The sequence below is a fragment of the Phalacrocorax carbo genome, chromosome 10 (genome assembly GCF_963921805.1).
Source record: "Phalacrocorax carbo chromosome 10, bPhaCar2.1, whole genome shotgun sequence".
Classification (NCBI taxonomy): domain Eukaryota; kingdom Metazoa; phylum Chordata; class Aves; order Suliformes; family Phalacrocoracidae; genus Phalacrocorax; species Phalacrocorax carbo.
Window position 1 is genome coordinate 15,039,687 of NC_087522.1, and position 21,614 is coordinate 15,061,300.

General features: G+C 34.0%; 1 protein-coding gene across 16 annotated transcripts in view; it reads right to left on the bottom strand.

The window, feature by feature from the left end:
- Positions 1–21,614, bottom strand: part of RBFOX1 (RNA binding fox-1 homolog 1) — a 1,419,204-nt gene that overhangs the window by 3,952 nt on the left and 1,393,638 nt on the right. For 11 of the 16 annotated variants that reach the window (XM_064461967.1, XM_064461969.1, XM_064461982.1 and 8 more), the window contains one exon: positions 11–86. In XM_064461967.1, the coding sequence (XP_064318037.1) occupies positions 11–86 (76 nt within the window). Of the gene's footprint in view, positions 1–10; positions 87–12,000; positions 12,054–21,614 lie in introns of all 16 variants that reach the window. The other 5 variants (XM_064461968.1, XM_064461981.1, XM_064461975.1 and 2 more) reach the window with 1 other exon arrangement.

Sequence of the window (21,614 nt, forward strand, 5' to 3'; positions counted from 1 at the left end):
GATCACTTACCACGGCACCAACGCCGTAGGTGGCTGCTGGAGCAAGTGTGTGGTGGTAGGGGTCTGCAGCATAAACTCGTCCGTAACTGAAAATAAAATAAAGTTGAAGATTAATGGAAAAAAGTGTTAAAAACAGATATTACCCATATTAATAAAATGGTTGTAATTAAATATTTCATTCTATCCAAATTCATTACAAATAAACTCACTTTGCAGTTTCAAAAGCAATATCCTTTGGGAAATGGTAAGGTTACAAATTACAATAAATGTATAATTAAGCTTTACTAGATTATTAAGAATCAGCATCAGGCTAAGAAGAGTGGCTGTAGAACAATGGCTGGAAGTTGGCTTTAAGGAACATCGTTATTGCACATTCCTGGTCTTTCTATAGAAGAGGCAAAGTGTCATCCTAAGCCATGATACTTGCACAGCTGAAGTCTCCGTTTTCAAGCCAAGGGCCTGCTACAACCAGGCAAAGACAGTGATGTGAAAATCAGATTTTTGTCATTTCTCCCCATACAAAATGCTTCCAGCTGAAACTACTTCAAAGCTTCTTTATATGTACACCTGGTCGATTTGCTGGCCCAGTCCTCCTCTTCACTTTGAAATACATAGCTTTGCTTCCAAATGCAGTTACCATTAGTGAAATGGACATGTCAGCTAGATACAGGTTTCACTGAATGTCTTAACATCTTTTCCGTAATCAAAGAATTTCCATTGATGTCAGGTGTCACATATAACAACAAAAGCAATCTTAAAATTATAGTGGTGTCTTGCATACAAGGGCTAACATAGTAAACGAGTAAAGTTTTAATAATACTCAATATATTTCAAAAAAACCCCCATTATTTGTTAGCCTTATGTGAACAGTAAACTCACATTGGTCTCATTACCTGTAACTAACGTATTTTTCAGATACAAATACAACTTACTTGTTTTGAAAAGAGGGCAGTTGTCCTATTTTTTTATCATGTATTTGCTCCTCCACAAGGGGAATTTGATTAGCTGATTCCTAGATAATTAGCTGAGGGAAAGCTGAGAAAGGAATGTTTCCATGGCATATACAGTCCTCCACCACCCACTGCTGTGGGTCCTGGATATGAGGTAGAGAAGAGGCCCGAATTATCTGAACTAGGCATTCCTACCTCAGTGACATCTTCAAGGAAGGAGCAGAAATTACCATAGCAAGATAGTCTTTAATTCTCCATTTCACTGAGCAAGGGTATCAGGGATTCATTGCGTATGGAAATCCCAGTAAATCACCTCCTGGGAGAACTGTGCTATCTAAAAGGAAAAGGGTTCAGCAATGAAAAGGCAGAGACTTTACATAAATGTCTCTTACTTTCTGACCAAGCCTAGGGTCACAGATTTTCAGAAGTTATATGCTTTTCCTTTTCCAAGGATATATAACTAGACATCTTGATGAAAAAAACCAAGTAGAAAAAAGTTCAGTAAGAACAAACTTCAAAGTGTACATTGGTTAATGTTCAGTATTGTGAATAAGCCATTTTTGGGGGGCAACAGAATCTGGCATTTTGAGCAAATGTAAAGGGTATCTATGTTCCTGTAAAGTATTCTATGGCAAAATTTGGATATTTCACTACAAAGTACAACCATAGTAGCTGATTGCCTTCAGTTGTACTTCTTGTTTACTCAGTAAATTCAACTTTCTGTTAAGGGATAATATATTAAAAAATACTTAATCTGTTAAAGCTATGAAAGCACCACAAGTTCATGAACCTGGGTTCTATTTCTTCCCCCACAGTTAAGTTTACTTCAGATTTGGGCAGAGAAGTCCTAATAGCTATTGAAGTTGTACATGAATATCTGGGGAAGCAGCGTGTTGGGCAACCACCTTCTGTCATCTCATGGTCTTAAACTCTGGAAAATATGTGTAAAAAAACTTGTATAAAATATATTAATTCCTATTTCCATCCAATATATTGATGAGTGAAGGATTAAATTTTTATATAAATTCCATTTAAATATTAGGCATCCATGAATACATATCTTCATAAATTATCCAAGGCAGTTAACAAGAAAGAAACCAGGCAGTTCCCACTGAAAGAAATTTAATTGAAATAGCTCACATCAGCCTATGTTGGGTAAATGACACTTGCTGATCCTCTGTGTTGGAAAGGCTACATAAGAGCTCTTCAAGCAGGTTTGACACTGACCCCATACCCTGGAGCCTCTTTAGTTGGAAGAACTTCCGTAAACCTCAGCCTCCGTAACCCTATGCATTAGGGTGCAAACATTATAATATTGGAGATTTAAAATACTTAGCTTCAACAGTAGCCATGACAGAATCTCATATGCCGTATTCATCTACATTGAAGTGGACACCTCATTTTCCACTGTATGCCCATTTTAAAAGTCTGAGAACCCATTTTAAACATCATTATAATTTTAATTCTCTCAAGCTAAATCTCATTCAAACAGTAAGAAAACATCTAGAAAGGAAAAACAATTAATTTGATGATAGTCTTGTTTCCAGCTTGATAAATTTCCCTCAAATCCCTAGTCACATGGAGGAGGAATTGCATGTACTATTATTATGCATGCTTTAATATCTTGACTATTATTTTTAAAGCAATGGGAATCAGTATATTTTTCAAAAAAATTTTTTTTCTGATTAACTGGTATTACTGCAGTACTGAGCAAGGACTGTAAATTTAGATCTGTAAGAATTACATTAGTTTTGGTCTAGTGTAAACCATTAACTACATTGGGACTTACTCTGCGAGCTTTTTTCGCACTGCTCTGATCCATTTCCTGCTGTAGGGCTGCATTTTGCCTTCAAACTGCACCCTGTTCCTACACTGTGTCACAGTGCCCAACAAAACTGAAAGTCTAAGGGGTTATGCATGGCAGGGGCTTGAGCAGCCTAAATGCAAGGGCCACTTGTAAGACAGGAACAAGCCCAAATACATAGTGCTCAGGCTTTATTAAATTACTAGCATGTTTAACCCAACTACTTAAGTATCTAGTAAGTTTACAACAGTAACGTAATAAAATATGTTTCTAATAGTATTGCATCAATATTTTACAGAAATATGGACAACTAAGAGGAAAATATGGATGAAAAAACACATTAAGCAATTTCAAAAGAAAGAAAAATTTACTGTTTCAACCCAGTATTTACTTCTGAGTACATTTTTATGACTATTTTGCCAAAGTAGTAATAACTTATTGTCAGTGCTTTACATTACTTTTTTCATCCTACTGCGTAAACCATGTTTATTCTTTAAAATGAAAGAGTTGTGAAGTAATCCTAACATGAAAGCTGTGACCTAAGTTAATCCTTGCTCCTTAAAGGATGTTTTACATTTGTTTTATGATAATTTTGAAGTTTATACTGGGATATTAACATAAAAATGGTATTTCAGAATTAGCAATGATTACATTCTTGTTAAAATAGGAAACACTTCTTTCTTTTCTTTTACAGGATATTGAAGTTCCACTTGAACAAATGTGTGCAACATGAATGTAAAATAAAATAAAATTTAAAAAGCATTCGTCCAAATGTTCTGTAAAAGAAAATCAAGTATATAAAATTAATTGAAAAATTTTCATTCTTACACCCTCCTAAACACACTTGACATACGTAAGCACAAACATGGAAGAATATATTTCCAAAGGGGAGAGAATATGTGCTGAGCTATTATCTGGAAGAAAAATGCATTGAAATTCCTCTGTGATGAATAGACTTTTTTCCCTCCTCAGGGTGACCTCTACCTTCAGAATATGATGGTTTTATTATGATTAATAAATTTCATTTCCACAGAGGAAAGGAACAATGTCAGCTTAAACTTAAAGCAAGTGGGTTTCTTTTTAAATGCTAATTTTTAAACACGCCCTTGCATGACACCAAATTTAGAAGCTCAGAAGGTTAGCAGAATAGGTTCTGATTTCCATGCTGAAAATAGTAAGAAGGATTTAAACTATATTGTCACAATGAAAATCAGTAAGCTAGTTCAGTCACATAATCATTGGTTCATTTATTCACTTTTGTGTCAGTATGCTTATTTCTCATTAAAATTAGTAGCAGTTAAATGCTTTGGGATAATTTACACTGGAAATAATCATTCTAGGTAAACAATTTACTAAATTTAGGACATGCAAATAGCAAAGTTTCTGAAATAAATTAACAGTCAATGCAATTATTAGTATATTTTACAGAATGTTAAATCAATGTATCAAAACCAGTATGTGCACTCACAAATTCTTGTCTAAGAAAACAGCTGATGAACAATTTTGATGCACCACTAATTAGAACAAGCTAAGTTCCACTGTTTTCCAGTATATCTGGAACAGGCATTAAGAAAAAAAATAAACGTTTGCTAGCATTTTGTTACCATACTGGCACTGGTTCTTAAGTAGCTGGACTAACACCTTACTGGGAAATAACTAAGAAAAAAATTAGTGTAGCCATGCTAACATCTGTAAATGCAGCTGTAAACTATTCATCAAAAGCTCAGTGTCTGGTATCTTCTTCTTTACCATTGCTACATCTCAATTTCTTCAATCATTTTCAGTACAGGGTTTAAAATGGCTGAAACACTATGTAAAAGGACAATTTGTTGTCCAATGCACAAATTAAAAAAAAAATTAAGAATGGTAATTGGTTGTGAGATTTATTTTAGTAGGGCCTTTGAACTGGAATCTCTTTCTTTAAATCATCGGTAGTAGGTATTGCTGAAGTCTCCAAAATCTAGGACAGTCAGTGGAGTTCTGATACTGGAGACGTTTGGAAGCTCCTTAATAATGTACATACTGTAGGGTTTCATAACAACATTAATAAGGAATATAGAATATGAAACAAGTTAATACATTTTCTACAAGTGATTCGACAGCTATAGGAGAATTTTAAACATTATTTTATTTTTTAGAAATTTGATGCACATATATTTCTGTTCTCTATATTTTTTTAAAGTCTATATATTGCTAGAAGAACTCTAGAAAATTATTAATCTAAGAAATATAAAGACAGAAGTTAAAAACCTGGTACCACCTCAGCTAAATTGAACTCTGATGTAATCCCTCATTACTTGCTATATTACAAGAAAAGTGTATGTATCAATGGAAAGCTCATATTTCTAACTTTTCCATAATATCATCCATTCTTTGCTAATTTTGATTATAATCGAAAAATCAAGTAACAAAATTGCTGCTTCTTCAAACCTTGAATCGTCAACCAGAACAACCTTAAATTAGTGAAATTATTATACTGACAATTATTACTAAATTTCACAAAAAGGCAACTGCACGAGTGAGACTTGGCTAAGTATGAGAAGGTAGAATATAGTCCATAGTGGTTTGGTATTCCTGCCCTGCTGTTCACCCAGGAAATGGTCACTATTGCAGGATGTGCCTCATGCTGTTGGCAGGTGGCATGGAAAGGGCAATCCACATCTTTCCACTGTCAGATCTTAATGCAGAATTGCAGTAAAATTTTAGATACAGATGTGAAGATTTTAGTAAAGAACTGGAAGGAATACAAGGAAAGAAAGGGTTACCTGGCCTTATCCAGATAAATGATTCTAGTAACTAACATTTTGCTCTTTCTCTTGGTCACATAACTATGATGATACCAAGACAGACGACATGAGCAGCAGAATCCCTTTGTATGTGCACCAGTTACACGCTGAGCAGTATTTTAACCTCAGTGAGTCAACATTGTGCAGCAGTAGTCCTTTAACTTAAAATTCTTTACTACAGTAGGATGATATCTGCTTATGGTGTTCAAAGCGTGTACAACCAATCAATTTATTTCATTTTGGATATCAATACCAACTTTAGGCATTTCAGTCACCTGAATGAGCAATGAGTCTCTCTATGTATCTCAGAAGGCAATGACAAAAGATGTCTATCCTAAGTTTTTACTTAAGACGAAGGAAAATAGTTGAAATCTGCTGATAAAAATAATTGTTTCTATTAATTTTCCTTGATTGTAAAGGTTAAGAATGCTAAAATTCTCTATGCAAAATTTTAAAGGCACAATATCAAACACTAAGATCATTCTAGGACCAATTGGAGGGACCAATAAAATATTTTGTTGCTTATCATTTTCCTTTTCCACAAGTGATAATGCTTTACAGATTTGGGGCAGAAAAATAATTGGGAAGATGTAGTAGAGATGGACAGCACAATGAGACATTGAAACTTCAAGGTATACTGCAGTGCTGAACTCCTGCATACCTTTTAAGCCATGAGGGATAGGGCAATAATAAAAGATTTCCATTAAAGGATCTTCATAAATACATAATTAAAAACAGTCTCTATTTTTTCCCGCAGGTTGCAACAAGAAGAAACTTAAGAAACCCATTCAGAATTTTCTATATGCAGAGAAGAATTAAAAATACTTGACTCTTTACTTGTTTATGTCACATCTGAATTTGGCCCGTTAATTTTTCTTGCTAATTGATGGGCAGGTTTTGTAGAAACATTGGTCATTGAGGCTCAGATTTGATTTTAATTTTTATTTCCGTATGCCAACCTGTAACTTCTTTTGAAGTTTGTTAGATGTTTACAGCCATCCAAAATTGAGCTGCCACCTTGTTAAACATTTAAATATGTATGGTTGATATTGGTTAATTTGCAGAAATATGGAAGTGCAACAAATTGCAGTACAGGTGACTTACTTCCCGAGCTGATGCTGAATAACTGATATGGAACAATCCCAGAGACAGACCTCAGCATAAAATCTTTCAAGTTTCAGTCTTGCTGTCTGGATTTACACAAATGTGGAGAATTCACTCGATGTCTAGTTAAAAATCTAACGTAATTTTATGCTATCAACAGCACCTTCCTGTATGATCTCTATCCAAGAACTTTAGACTTTAATAAACTTCATTAAAAAAAAAGCCACTGTGGAAACTGAGGCTTGCCATCAAGTGACATCTAAAACCAGCTGTATTACAATGAAAACCAAGTATTTCTTTGATCTGTAAAGCATTACTATAGCTGTTATATTTTGGGACAATAAGCCTTGAATAAATTCTTATCTAGTTCAATAATAAATGTACCAGGTACTTTGTTTATTAAATTTTAAAGCAGTCTTTTATGCTTGAGTGTAAAGTTCTTTTCTATGCAATAATATTATTTTTTTTGTTTTATATTTTAAGTCTAATATGATAATCTCAATGTACTAAAACTGGATCCTTGTTTATTTAATGCACTTGTACATAACCATACATATACACACACAAACCACCTTTCACATCTACTATTTTCAGTCTATCATAGAAAAAAGATACTGGTTGCTTCATTAAAAAGAAAGTACAGAAGATGCACACATGCTTATACGCACTTGTTGAGGGCAAACACAGATTATTCACTATTTCTGTTATCAGAGGAGCTTCACATTGCAAATCCTCCATTTACAAATCACAGAACCTCAGCTTTACTTAATCTTGTCATGTTGTCACATTTGACTAGCCATGCGAACTGACCTAGAACTGTAAGCACCGGGAAGGCAAGCTGTCAAAGAGATAATGACAAAGATGCCAAAAAGGGCTGCCAGTGTTTTCACTGGGTGAGAAAAAGGAATTAATCAAACTTCATGAAAGAAGAACAGAGAATAATCAAAGTGTTTCCTGATTTTTATCAACTGTTCCAATATCTAAACATCTTTACCACACAACTACTGAGAGCAGTAAAAGCTGTAACAAATGGAATTCCATATAAGCAACTATTTACAGCAGCAGTAAATGCAAGTTTAAACTGCCAACATAAAGGACACTTGAATTTACAGCGGAAGTTTAATAATGTGCATTAGTACAACATTTCCTAGTCTTCTAGAGCAAAATCTTCAGTATCTGCCATTTTTCACAGGGAAAAGCAGTACAGCCTTAAATAAATACTAGCACAAAGATTTTACAGATGCTGCTTCATCTAAATTTTTTAAAATCTGATTAGTGAAAGAGCATAACATAATAATAAAAGCATCTCATAGAAAATGGTCATTTTCCCAGTCAAATTGCTTCATGAAATGAAGCCAAACTCATAGGCAGCAATACTAAAAGGGAAGAACCTCTCAGAACCATACGTATGTCTTTACACAGTAATTCAAAAAAGCTGAAAGAAATATCTCTGAAACTGTACTTTTTCAAAGCAGTTTGGATTATATGTACTTCTTGGAAATTCCTTTGAAAGAGTATAATCTGATCAATATCTCCTAGCAGACATGTAAGTCAATGAGATGTATGCAAGCATGTATGGCAAAATTTTTATGATCTACAATTATTTATGTGCAGTAGCAGAGGTATGCCTCAACAGGCGCACCTTAACCGTTCTAAGCACTTTGTCAAATATTAATATGCTTTTTAAAAAGTATCTCCATATTTGCTATTTTTTAATGAATTAAATTTGTGGTGGTGTTGACAGGTTAAATACGGTATACAGGAAAATTGCAATGACATGAGCAATTGTATTGGTTAACTATTGCCAATATTCTGTTCAAACTATTTCGATAGTACAAACTCCAGTGCTTGCTTCTTTAAGCTGCCTGCTTTTATGAAACACTTCTCCTACAGTTATAAAATTAAAACTTTCAGAATGTTTAATCTGTTTTGGAGACTGCATCTTTCTCCAAATGGAGGTCAATAACTTAATCTAAGCCTGTCAACTTCTAAAGCTTTAAAATGCATTTCTTTTGCGCGCGCATACACACACACACACACACAAATCCCGTCTCCTGGGGATGATTCTGCTCAAATATGTAAATAAATACAGTCACAGTTGGACAGATGTTATATCCACTTCCACTGTACTTCGTTCCAAATTTAGGTTTATGTATACACTTGCCTCTCTCTCTCTGTTATTTCAAAATCATAAACTGCATGTACAGGTGGAAGAAAAATAATACCAGGCATGCAACTGCACTGGATTTTTCTATTTGTAGATGGAAGTTGGATAACAGTTAAAAATTGGAGGAAGAAAGAAAAAGTAATATAAATATAGAATAATGATCTTCTCCCATATTTACACAGAAATCATTAAATGCAATATGCAGGTACATCCTAGAATGCACTTGGAAAAGACACTACAAAATATTTTTTTTCTTTACAAACTATGAATCTTGATCTTATAAAACCTAAAAGAAAAAATATAGTGAGCACTGATTTGAAAAATCATTAAAAATTCTATAGATTCAAAATGAACAATCTTCTGTAATCAACATGTAAATAAACCATGGGTTTATTCTGGGCCTTATCCTGATTTATTAGGAGCCTGATAGGACAAGATGCCTATTGCCCGCATCAGCCAGGAACCTCAGGGTTAATTCTCCCCTAATGTACCCATTGTCGGAGATTTGCTAGAGGAAGGTCTTCAGAGATCCTTGTTAAAATTCCATCATAAAACTGATAGGAGGTTTCAGATAGTTTCCCTACTGCTGTTCTAGTTCAGATCTGTTTGTAGACTCTTTAATCATGCCTGCCAGAGATGACCTATCCCAGAAGCACAGAACTTCTTTTCTGAAGAGTAATTATTTTTAGCCTCAGAATGCACTGGATGCAATCAAGAGTGAAATATTTTAAATTTCCCATGGAAGGATCCCTGTCAGATACTCAAATATGTTTCCTTTATATAATGTGCATGGAAGAACAGATACACATACCTAAATAGAAATGTGCATATGGACACACTATCCATTCATTAACACATTTATTAATTCAAGATTACTTTATTCTCAAATCAGAAGAGAAGTCATGTGGCTGAGGACTAAGTATCCTTTGGCAGGATTGATAAAGTATTAGGAAGAGTGAGTATTACCAGCAGAATCACCCAAGACCTCCCATTTCCATTTGACGACAAAGTTAAAACCAAACGTTTACTTGTTATATTATTATTTGTAGTCTACAAACACACACATTCTTTACAGGGAAACAATACAAACATACATATACTCACATTTCAAACATTGAGCATAATATCAATTATTTCACCTTATATCAATTTTACAAACAGTTGAATTACTGTAATGGAGTTTAGGAGCACTAAAAAAGCACTATAAATTTGTTCTGTAGAGGTTTTACATGCATCTGAAAAACCACAGGAAGTTTAGCTTCGGTTCTAAAAGTTTATGTATCTCTGTATATGCTCCATGTATTAAAACACAAAACATCAGAGAATTAATTAGTTGAAAGTCAACTTACAGATTTGAAAAACCAAATGCAACTTTGACAACTTGTGCCACAGGAATACAGGCCAGAGAATGATCTTTTTGTAAAGCCAAGAGTCTTTTAAATATTATGACTAAAATTTAAGTATATAAGGAACAGAAGATACAGGCTTTCAATAACTTTCCCCTTCAGGTCATATTACAAAAAAGGCACCTACAGTCACCTGTGATGGATATGTTTATCATATGGTCAAAAACATACCTAACAAAAATATCTTATTGTTGAATCAATTCAACAGAGATAATCAACTGGTAAACTGAAAAGTTTTAATAAATCTTTTCCCTTCTGTGTAAAGTTCACTGAATTCAACTGATAGAGAGTGCTATATTTTTTACTGAAATTCCAAAGTAGTAATATATGGAATACATATAATATAGTCTTGAACACTTAAATTGTGCCTGCACTGAGGGGAAAAAATGTCTTTATTAGAGAAATAATTATTGCTTAGAAAGGTTCACTCTGCAAAACAGGAAATTGTTTTCACGACAAGAAAAGTATTAAAAGACCACGTCTATCTCAAGAATTCCAAGTTAAAAAATTGCTAAAATAACTATATTTATTCTTAGCAAGGCCTAGATTTATAAATTAGTAGGCTTCCTACTACAGCTCACTCTCACTAAGAGCCAAGCAGGAAGAACAAGTGAAATAATGAAAGCCAAAATCCAGATCTAGTGAGGTCAAGAAAGTGTCAAATGTTGACTTCTCAAAATGTATACTTTTAAGGATTTAGAACTTTGAAAAACCTATGTTAAATCAGGTTTTGTTACAAAAGAACTTTTCAGATTACCACCAAAAATGCTATGGCTAGCATACAGATTATTACAATTTTAGCATATTTGGCTTTAGCTATGATCTTCTTTTTCATAAACGTTTTTATTTGTTCCTACATAGGTCACTATGGCATAAACGGAAAACTCTTCACCTTTCATTTATTTCTGCTAATGTAAACCTCTATAAATAAACACTTCTTAATACCAACATTTTGTGTCACTCTATATATATGTCCTTTCATCCTTCAATACAGCAGCTTCTATGAACTCAGCAGAATTTTTGCATAACATTATTGGCAGAATATGTCCCGGCACTGTTACTATTTATTTTGGCTTTTGATTTCTTATGTAGTGACATAATACCATCCTTACCTGAATTAAGACTAAGATTGTTCAAACTCTATTGCTTTAAAGAGAGAAAATCCCTTGACATAATCAATATATTTATAAATTACCGTTACCTTTTAAAAACATTGTTCATTCTTCTGTACCCATGGCTTACAACATGATAGTATATTAGCAAAGCAGCTAAGACTTTTTACTTACTAGAGAGCGATCTTCTGAAGACACAGACCCTCTCTCCCACTATCTTATCCATAGGATAGACTTTGTGAGTGCTTTAGGGTCTGCAGTACCCTTGTGGGCAATATTTGCCCCCAAAGAGTTGAAAAGAAAATTGTTACATCTATAGCACTTACAATGTCCTACATACATCTAAGCCTTTAATCTTTTCATTAGTTCTGTTTGGTTTGGCTTTTTAAAGTCACAATCTTGATTGTACTGCACAGCAAGTATTTATTAGAAGGTTTAACATATCCTTACTTTTCTAGGCCATATGATATTTAAACTGGAAATAAAACACCAAAGTCAGCAAAATAACCTAATGTCTTTTATATGGCAGAACCTATAGGCTCAAGCTATTAAACTATTCCAAAGATTTATACTACGGACTTTCCTTTGCTTTCTCTTACGATTAAATGCAGCATGTGAAAAAGGATATTGAGACCTGGATGGATGCATCAAGAAGTATCAATGATTGTTACCTGCAGAGGTGTTACAAGAAATTTCATCTGCTGCAACGAAGACGAATTGATTTCTGCAAGAGAAGATAAAATTCACAATACTGCTTGCTGACTGGGAAATGTGCTAGCTGCCAATTGACTTGATGTTTACAGATGGGGTAGGGTAAGGGTGCTTAATTTTAATGAATGTAGCAAGAAAAAGTGTTGACGTATTTCAGTACTATAGAGTTTATAAGGATCATGAGGTAGACATGCTGGGATCTTTTAAATGAAATAATGGTGACATTTGGATATGGACTATGTACAAACTCTTGCATTGGAAGCTTTATGTTTAGTGTTACAGATATGTCAATATATTTATGAAGTCTAATAAAAATAAAACAATATTTATATTGGTAGAGATATTAAAGGGCACTACTGCAAAATATGTAAAAAGCATTTTTGAAAAAAAAACATAATTGCCATTTACTTCGTGCATCTGAAAGGAGGATATTCACAGTAAAATATTTTGCTTTTTATATGTCTAATATGATTGCAATCAGAAAATTAATTTTCTGCTATTTATTAAAAAAAATGACATAGTATATTCTCATATACTGTCATCCAAATACATACAAAAGTATGTATAAACTAGAGATATGAGTAATTTAATATAAACCTTCTCTTGCAAAATTCTTTTTTAAACCAGGTAACATAAAAAGAGAAATGTTAAGTACACTAATTTTCAAAATGCAGAAAAGTACACTACGGCACAAATCCTGATTTGCCCTTTCCAAAGTCAAAGCAAACAGGATTTGGGTTAGTGGAAACCATGTTTAAGGATTAACATCAAATGACTCCTTTGTATACATATACATAGCTTCCTTGAATTATTTTTGTGTCGTGCAGGATTAATAAGGAATCTGGGTGAAGTTTTAACACTTGGGTGCTGGTTTACTCCAAATTGCATGTAGTTCCTCCAGCCTGCACTGCTAGGCATGGCAAAAAACTTGAGTTTTTCTGATTTTGCACAGCTTTAATGCAAGAGTCTACCAAATAGGAATTAGAAGGAACTAGTTCTAACTTGTACTGAGCACTACCTGGAAAACATAGTTCTGCAAGGTGATGAAAGCTTTGTCAAGCATTAAGTACTCTGAAAGTCTTACTGAAAACTATTCTGTTCAGGAACAAACCTCTCTTAGGGGTACTAGAACCTTGAGGAGTTAAGCCCTAAGAGAAAAAAAATCTAGTTCCATTACTTCACCTCCACTGTATTAAAAAGATTTGAATTTCTCATTTAGAAAGCTGTGAACCTTGTTACTTAGAAGTTCACATTTTGAACAAAACAAAACAAAATCTGTAATCAATACTATAGCGACAGGATTGATTAAGATCAAAAGCAGTGTCTGATAATTGCCTCTGCCCTATCTCAGACATACTAACACCTGCCTTCTAGTATGAATGGACTTAGTGATCAAACTGTATACTCTTTAATTTTCAATAGGATGTATAGATCGGTAGTTTTTTTCTCTTTATTTTGCCATTTGCAGCAGTTTCAAAGCTAATGAGATCTACCTAGCATGTAATGCTGAGGAGATGAATTTAAAAAAAAAATGAAGGGGGATAAATTTAGCATTATAAATACAGAGCTACTCTGTATTTCATGGGTAGTATAATTTGTCTCTGTATTTCCTGCTATCACCTCGTCTATTATCACCTCTTGTGATAATTACATCAAAAGAAACAGGTAGATGTTTGCCTAAAAGGGAGTAATCCATTAGCAATGCAGATTTACCACTTACTGTTTCACAGAAGATCCTTTTGATTCATTTCTAGGAAGTTATTAAACTGCCCTTTCATCTAAATGAAGTGATCACTTTCCCTTAATAACTGCCTCTAAAGCAGCTAGGTGAGAAACTTTTTCTTTCTTTCTATTCAGAACATTTGTTGTTATGGCACATTCAGCCACAGACACTATATCTTCAGATGCCAAAGTACAGAACTATCTGTAAGAATAATGTGATGGTTTAGTTACTTATAGAACACTAACTGCTATTTGTCTTTTGGACATTGAAAATATTCTGAAATCTTACTTTTTATTACCAACTCTTTAATAGTTACCAGTAGAAAATTAATTTTAGAAAATTTAATACAAACTGAAACCTGTTTAAAAAATCTGCCATAAACATTCCTTGTATACTGCTTCAATTTGCATAGGAAGATACTATTTTCCCTATATTTTGCTTTTGTAAAATTCATTTCACAACTCCGTAAATCAATTTTAAAAGTAAGCAGAAAGTTACATATTGGTCAGCACAGCAACTGAGAGAACGACAAGTAAGACTAAATGCTGAAGTTCAATAAGCCAGTTCAATTTTTTAATAATTAATTAGGTGTTATCAGTAAAAATTACAATGAATTGTTTAGTAGTTTGATGGCTTTAATGTTTTTACAGTGGCAGTTTTTTCTATTTAGTTAAATTCTATCCTATTGTTTACATAGACCTAGAGGGAGAACTGATAATCAGAGGTGTTACTATGTACTAAAATCACACCTGATGTCCCAAGCAAGTATTATTCTTTAGTGTGGTCAATGCCATAGCTTGCAGAAGGAGTCCTGAGTTAAGCTGACACTGTGGTGCATCATATTCTATCTGTCTTAAAGTACATGAAAAACACACCTGGAAAAGGGCAGCTAACCCAACTCAGACCTTTGCAAATGTAGGGCCATTCCCTTTAAAGACCAATTTTACACACTAACTATTTTGAGTGTACAAGGCTTAAAAATATCACAGGTAAGGTATGATGAAAATTCATGATACATTTTAGGTTTTGTTTCAATGTTCCTCATCACTTCTACACTTTTGATTCAAAAAGGTACAAGAAATATAAGTGGACCCAAGTTTATTATACAATAAGACCTTCTCTGTTATTAAGATACAGAATTGCTTCCATCAGTTTAATTTGTGTATTAACACGAAAAGTATAGAACAAAATTTTTACTCCTTATTGTTTTATAATTCAGATTTAAAAGAACATACATTTAAAATCCAGTGAACATTTTTTTTTAAATAAAATTTGAAAAGTAGTTACTGGTTGTAAAGTAAATAAACAGAAAAATAAATTGAAAAAGTAATAAGACAAATAGGTTGATCTGAATGTACAACTGGATATATTAAACTTGCCAGATATTCACACTCTGGGCTAAGTGCAATCCTTTTAAGTGATGGAGTGGCACCCTTTGGTAGCCTGAGCAATCTGATGGAAACCCAGAGAGTGCAGGTCACAAAAATTTACTTCTGCGACTCAAAATGGCTGTGTTCCATCTGAGCAGCTATTTCCCAAGGGCAAACACTTCTGCATAGTATTAAGTCTCTCAATCCTTCATAACAATTTCTCATTTCTTCTAGTAAATTGAAAACTACTGCAGATTTTTACCAGTATGGTAATAAAGATATTTTTAAAGTTGGAAAAAAATGTTTAAACATTTGTGTATTTCCTGAATTTGGACAGAAACGGAGAGGACAGCAAAAGTAATAGTAAGTGATTTGGTGCTTTTTCTTACTTTGGGTTAGTTACCCCAGTTTTCAAAAAGGTTCAAAAATGTTCTAATTTCCTCTGCACTGTTCCCCATCAACCCTCTGGCAGACTCCTAACAAATACATTCCTTGAAGCCCCAGATCTGACATAAACTTCTCTATCAGTTTTAGCACCTGCTATTTCTACCCTGAAGGTCTTCTGCATATCCAACACATTAGGTACTTTCTTTTTCTCTCCTTGATGCTGTCAGTTTGGTGAAAACAGGCCATACTGTAGCATAAAACTGGATATATATAGATAGATATATTTTAATCTTTAATCACTAGAGTCCAAGCCTTACATTCGTTATGGCTGTTGGATATACAGAACTACTTCTATGCAGAAACCTTACATGTGAATACCTTCCCTCTTTGCTTCTTGCTAAACCGTCCTAGAAAGATTCAGTCTGTGGTAGAATGGAGAACAGCTTTAGGAGAGGAGTCTTTGACTACCCTCTGTCAGCCTTTCCATCTTAGCATCTTTTTCACAGGGTAGCTTGAAAAAAAACAAGGCATGATATTCTAAGCATATCTTTCTGTACTGGACTTTTTATTTCAGGAGACCTTTTATTACTAAAACCTTGACTAGCCACATTAAGGCTTAGGCTGTCATGAATGACTTTCAGTCATTATGAATCTAATATATGTATTTAGACAGGGACAGGGTTTGCACTATAAAACCAAATAGTTTTGAAAGTTTTTGTGATGGCATGACGTGGGCAGAAGTTCAGCTGCCATAATCAAAGCCATACTTTGCAGTATCATACTTCAAAGAGCATAACAAAATATTTTCAGGTTCAACTTTATCACCTGACTAAAAGTACCCTGTTCTAAATTAAAGCAGGCCACTGAACTGAAAGACTTAGATAATAAAGTATTAAAACAAAATATTTGAGCAAGTGAAGAACAGGATTTTAAGTGAAGCTTGACTAAGGTTTTTCATGATATACACTATTTAGTAAAAAATATTACTAGTTACAAATGACTTCAGAAAATGATGCTGCACCTACTAATTTTCACAGAGAGGTCTCTTTTACAGTCTTGCTTCTGACAAGTCACCTTAACTGTGCTGAAGTAGTACAGAAAAAAACTTTCCACACATTAGTTTGAAAGTATGCTGACCTAATCCAGAAGCTACATACATATCAACACTGAGTTTAAGCTTAAGTAAGACTTTATATGTGACATTTATTAGAACCATGACAACAACTGGTAATTACTATGTAGTATTTTTAGGTTTTATTTCTACTGAAATCTTTTCTGCAAGCGTGTTTAAATAGTCTTGACTGTCTTTTTATCTACATACTCTAGTAGTTAGTCTCACATTTGAGATACCTAATATTCCAATGAGGTTGATATTAGCTTTTAGTGTACAAGTGTTTTATGTGCTCCATCAAGAAACGTTAAGTTAGAGTATTAAGAGCATTTCTGTTTAATGAACATTTATTACTTTCCTTCAAGCTTTTCCAAAAGTCACTTTATGTTTCCCATCCTAACACTAACACCAATGATCTCAGCTACTGGAATGTCAAATAGATACCAGAGTAGAGAAAGGAATTTTGTAATCTTTGATACAATGCGGGACCTTTAGGCTCCTTCACATGAAGAAATCTGGGCGTTTCTCCTCACTGGCTGAATGGAGTGGAAGTTTTCTTAAATACTAAAACTGATAATTCAGCTACGCATAAATAGGTACAACTTTTATCACATCTAACTAGACTTTATTTTAAAGGTCAGTAGCAACTTAAAGTAAAATGGAGCTCAGAAAGAGCAGAAGCTTGTAACAGAGATTGGGTGTACAGTATAGACCTAACCACTGATCCTGCCTGATATGTATGTGATTTGGCTACTTTACTAACAGTTGGAAATTTCAGAACCTGGAAGTAGAAGACAGGAAGAAATTCAGAGAATGGGTCTTAGATGCTCTTTTATATGACTTGAGGAATCTAACCATCATGAAGCACAATTCCAACCTAATTTCAGGATAGACTGTTACGCTGAGTGCTCCCCCTACAAGTTTCCATATAGCCACCTCACTCTGGGAAAGGAATTGCTCATCTTTCTTTGTCTGCAGTACTACATACTCCTATAAAAACATTCACCTACTACAGCATTTTCCCTCCTACAGTCATTGGTCCTGCTATTCAGATGTACAAAAGTACTCACAGCTGAGTCTGTGAAGTTTTTATGCGTAGGTCATTGTGGGTGTAAGAACCTATGTTTGTAGGGCACATGGGACAAATTACTAAGTTTTGTCTGTGTCCTATCTTCTCCTGAAAAGGCTGCGTGACAGTTCAGTTGGACTTTTCAACACTACTTATATTTTCCCCAGCACGTGATTAAGAACAAAATTTTGACACACATACAATTTCACCCAGCACTCCCAGAATTTTTTAGTCCTTTTTCTTGGCAACACAGAGATTCCATAAAATAGAAAACATAATAGAGGTCAAGTGGGATTTTAAGAAATCAGGACTTCCCTAAAAATAATCACACTAACTCTAGAAAATTTGAAATGTAGAAGAAATGATAATTCAGTAATGTACAGTGATTATGTTTCATACACCAGAATTCTTGGACTTTTCTTACTAACTTGGCAAAACTAGACATAAATAGTTTTGCTTAACACAGAGGTGCAGCCCCTGCTCCCAAAAAGATAGCAACTGCTAAAAACAGTGCAGAGCCCCAGGACATGGGGAATTAAAATGAAGGCAAACACAATACTGAGCAGAGGTTACAGTGGAAATATTTAAACTATATGTAATCAGTTGACTTTTTCTGGTAAGATCACCATGAGACCTACCAATACAGTCAGTATTTACATTTCATGGATCAGAGCTTCAGCCGGTAAAATTGATGCAGCTTAATTGAAAGCATGGACTTCACTGGAGCTATTCTAAATTGTATTCTCCAAGGATCTGGTGCTAACTATGTGGTATAGCAATGATTTTTCCCAGAAGAGTTTTATGTGGTACATCTATACTTTTCTCCTTTATATTATTAAAGATGCTTTATTTTTCCTTCATGATCTAAACTTTAAGGCTTCGTTGCTTTTGTTAGGACTCTAATGTTGAGGGCTTTTAGCCTATGAATTACAACATAGCTGATGGTTGACTGCTTGAATAGTCTTTTTAATATTCAGGTATGGACCAAGTTTCAGAGTTTCCCTCTGAAAAAAAATTTTAAGTGCTCCCCAACTCCTTCCTTCTGGTGCCCTAAATTTAAATGTCAAGACTATAAAAGATTTTAAACTTTTCAATACTAGTATATAACTATAATAGGAAGGTTGATTTTGCTATTATCATGCTTTATATTCCCATTATTGTAGGATCAAAATACATTATCACAGCATTTGAATCACAGCACAAAGACAACTAAACAACTTTACAGCCATATCTATAAAATATATTAAGTAAAACTAAAACTATAACCAGAAAGTAATTTATGTTGTATCAACCTTCAACAACACTAACAGTAACTTGTGTGACCTGATGCGCATTAAGAAAGTATATTTTACTTTCAGACTATTTTTTTCCATGCCAGGTCCTTTTTTGCTGCAGAATTGCTTGTTCAACCTAGATACTACTAATTATGCCAAGATAAAGAGGAAGACTCAGATATTCTGCTTTATATTGTATATTCTGCTTTCATTATCAAAGATAATGCATCTCCAACCTCCATCATTCCTGACCATTTCATTAAATGCTCTTTTCTGAAATTTTGAAGCTGGCCTTGCAACTGTATGGAATAAAACCCTGCATCAAAATAAATTAGAGTACTTACTTCTGTAAATATTACCTCACAGAAAACACTACAGCACATCTTGATTGCCTAAGCAAAGGCAGCTCATCCATCTGCCTGGACTCAGCTGCCGCGCCAGAAGGCCCAGTGTCACTTCTGCCTGCACGGGTGTCTCACGTGTCCTAGAGTGTCTCAAATGGCACTAAAGGCCTGTTTCCAAGCAGCTTAAGCAAGCCCTTAAAATTTGACTGCCAGCTTAAGCACCTCTGCATTGCTTTATATCTGTATCTTCTCTGTGCTCAATACAGGATATTTCAGCGTGATTTAGCCCATGACAAGATGTCTCTAACATAGTTTAGACTGCCAAAGACAGCAGGAGACAGAAAATTTAAGAAATGTCTCATTAAATTTTATCCTGCCGCCAACCACACAATTTCTTGAACAGGAGTAATTCGTTTTACCACCAAAACACACTTTTGCAATTGTGAAAAGCACAATCTCAAGAAAAGAAAAAAATTCCTACACTCTTCTGGACACTAGTGGAAATGCCCATTCCCAGGACCAGTGATATATGCCTGTATGATTCCATTTACCCAGAGGAAAAAAAAACCAAAATAAAGAGAAAAATGGTCAACAGAAGATGCTTTCTTATAATTGGTATTCTTACGTCAGGCTTTCCCCAGCAGATCGACAGGCATCTTTTTCAGCCTTTCTATTGAACTAACTAAATAACCTATTCAGGTGCTACGAGACAGGCTCCTTTTAGCATAGCCGAGTATTAATACTGTAAAGCATGTTAGGGAAATGACAAGGTGTCCATACTGCATACAGTGTAGATAGGATTCTTCCATGGCAATCTCTTGTATATGAACTCCCCCTGTCTCTCCTCCCATTACCACTCAAAGACTGTATAAAGACAATTCCTAGCAAATGGGTGCTATACTTTGCAACTTAGTATAGTTGTTGCGAAAAATATATTTTTAATACACTGCCAAAATGTGGACAATGTCTTACTTTGCAACCAGCTGAAGAATCTGTAGCCCTTTCACCTACATTTTAAATCTACACATATATTATTTACTGATTTATTTTTTAAATAAGAACTATACAAATATGCTTAGTTCTAATTCATATTACCTGCTGTATCAGTGGAATTTTTCTATGTATGAAGTAATACATAATATATTATACATAAGATAAATGTATTTGATATTAATAATACAATATACACAGTATAAATATGCATATTTATCTGCAAGATGAACACAGATGATTTTTAAGTGGATCTTAACATTTTAAGGTGAAACCACATAAATCAATATTAGAATTCATACTGATGTCAGTAGCATAATTACTCTAAGATCATTTGCCTTTTACTGTGTTTAACACAGTCTACACACATAAACTAAATCCTTGAAGAAGTGATCCAGTAACTTTATTTCTGAAGTGCTCCATGTCAGCAATGTGAACTGATGTCTGTATGACCCAGGACTGCTAAATTAAGGCTATTTTTGAAGTTTTATCATTTATTTTTGCTTAAGGATATGGTTTAGTGGTGGACTTGGAAGTGATAGGTTAGCGGTTGGACTCAATGATCTTAAGGGTCTTTTCCAACCTTAACGATTCTATGATTCTATTCTATGAAGTTTTTTTACTACTATATTTTGGACATATTTTTCACTCTCTTTAGGGCAAAGACTACAGCATTTTGAAGTCAGCTTTGTGTAAAGAATCAGTATTTTATCCGGTAAAATACATACCAAAATACTGATTGATTTTGTTGGGGGATTTATTATTTTTGTATATCATGTCATTTTTAAAACAATGTCTAATTAAAATATACTTTACATTTATTTCTGAGTTCATAATGATTATTAAGATTTATTGGTAACCACCATTTTACCCACAATAAAATGTCCTAACATACAGAGGTATAAATATAAAACTTCTTTAGCAAAACCAACAATTTTTCTGTTTAAGTTATTTTAAGTGGCTTTACAGCATCACTTTTTCATATTATAACTAAAATACCATATATATGAAAACCTTGCTGGGATTATTTTTGAATCAATTCAAGAAAAAACAAAATGGAATTTAGGGTCTGGTACAGGTTTGGTTTAAATGAAGACTTTATTTTTCTCTGCATGTATATGAAACATCTATAGCAGTTTTCACACAAAAAAATTTGTTCTTTAGGATACATGGGTAAACTGCCTACTTTCATTCCTTCTGTGCAGTATTCTTACAAACCTCTGCTTTGCCAGAGGTGTATTCCTAGAGTATTAAAAACTTGGTCAAGCCCAAGGGTATGTGAAAAAATTCCATTCAAGTACCTCAT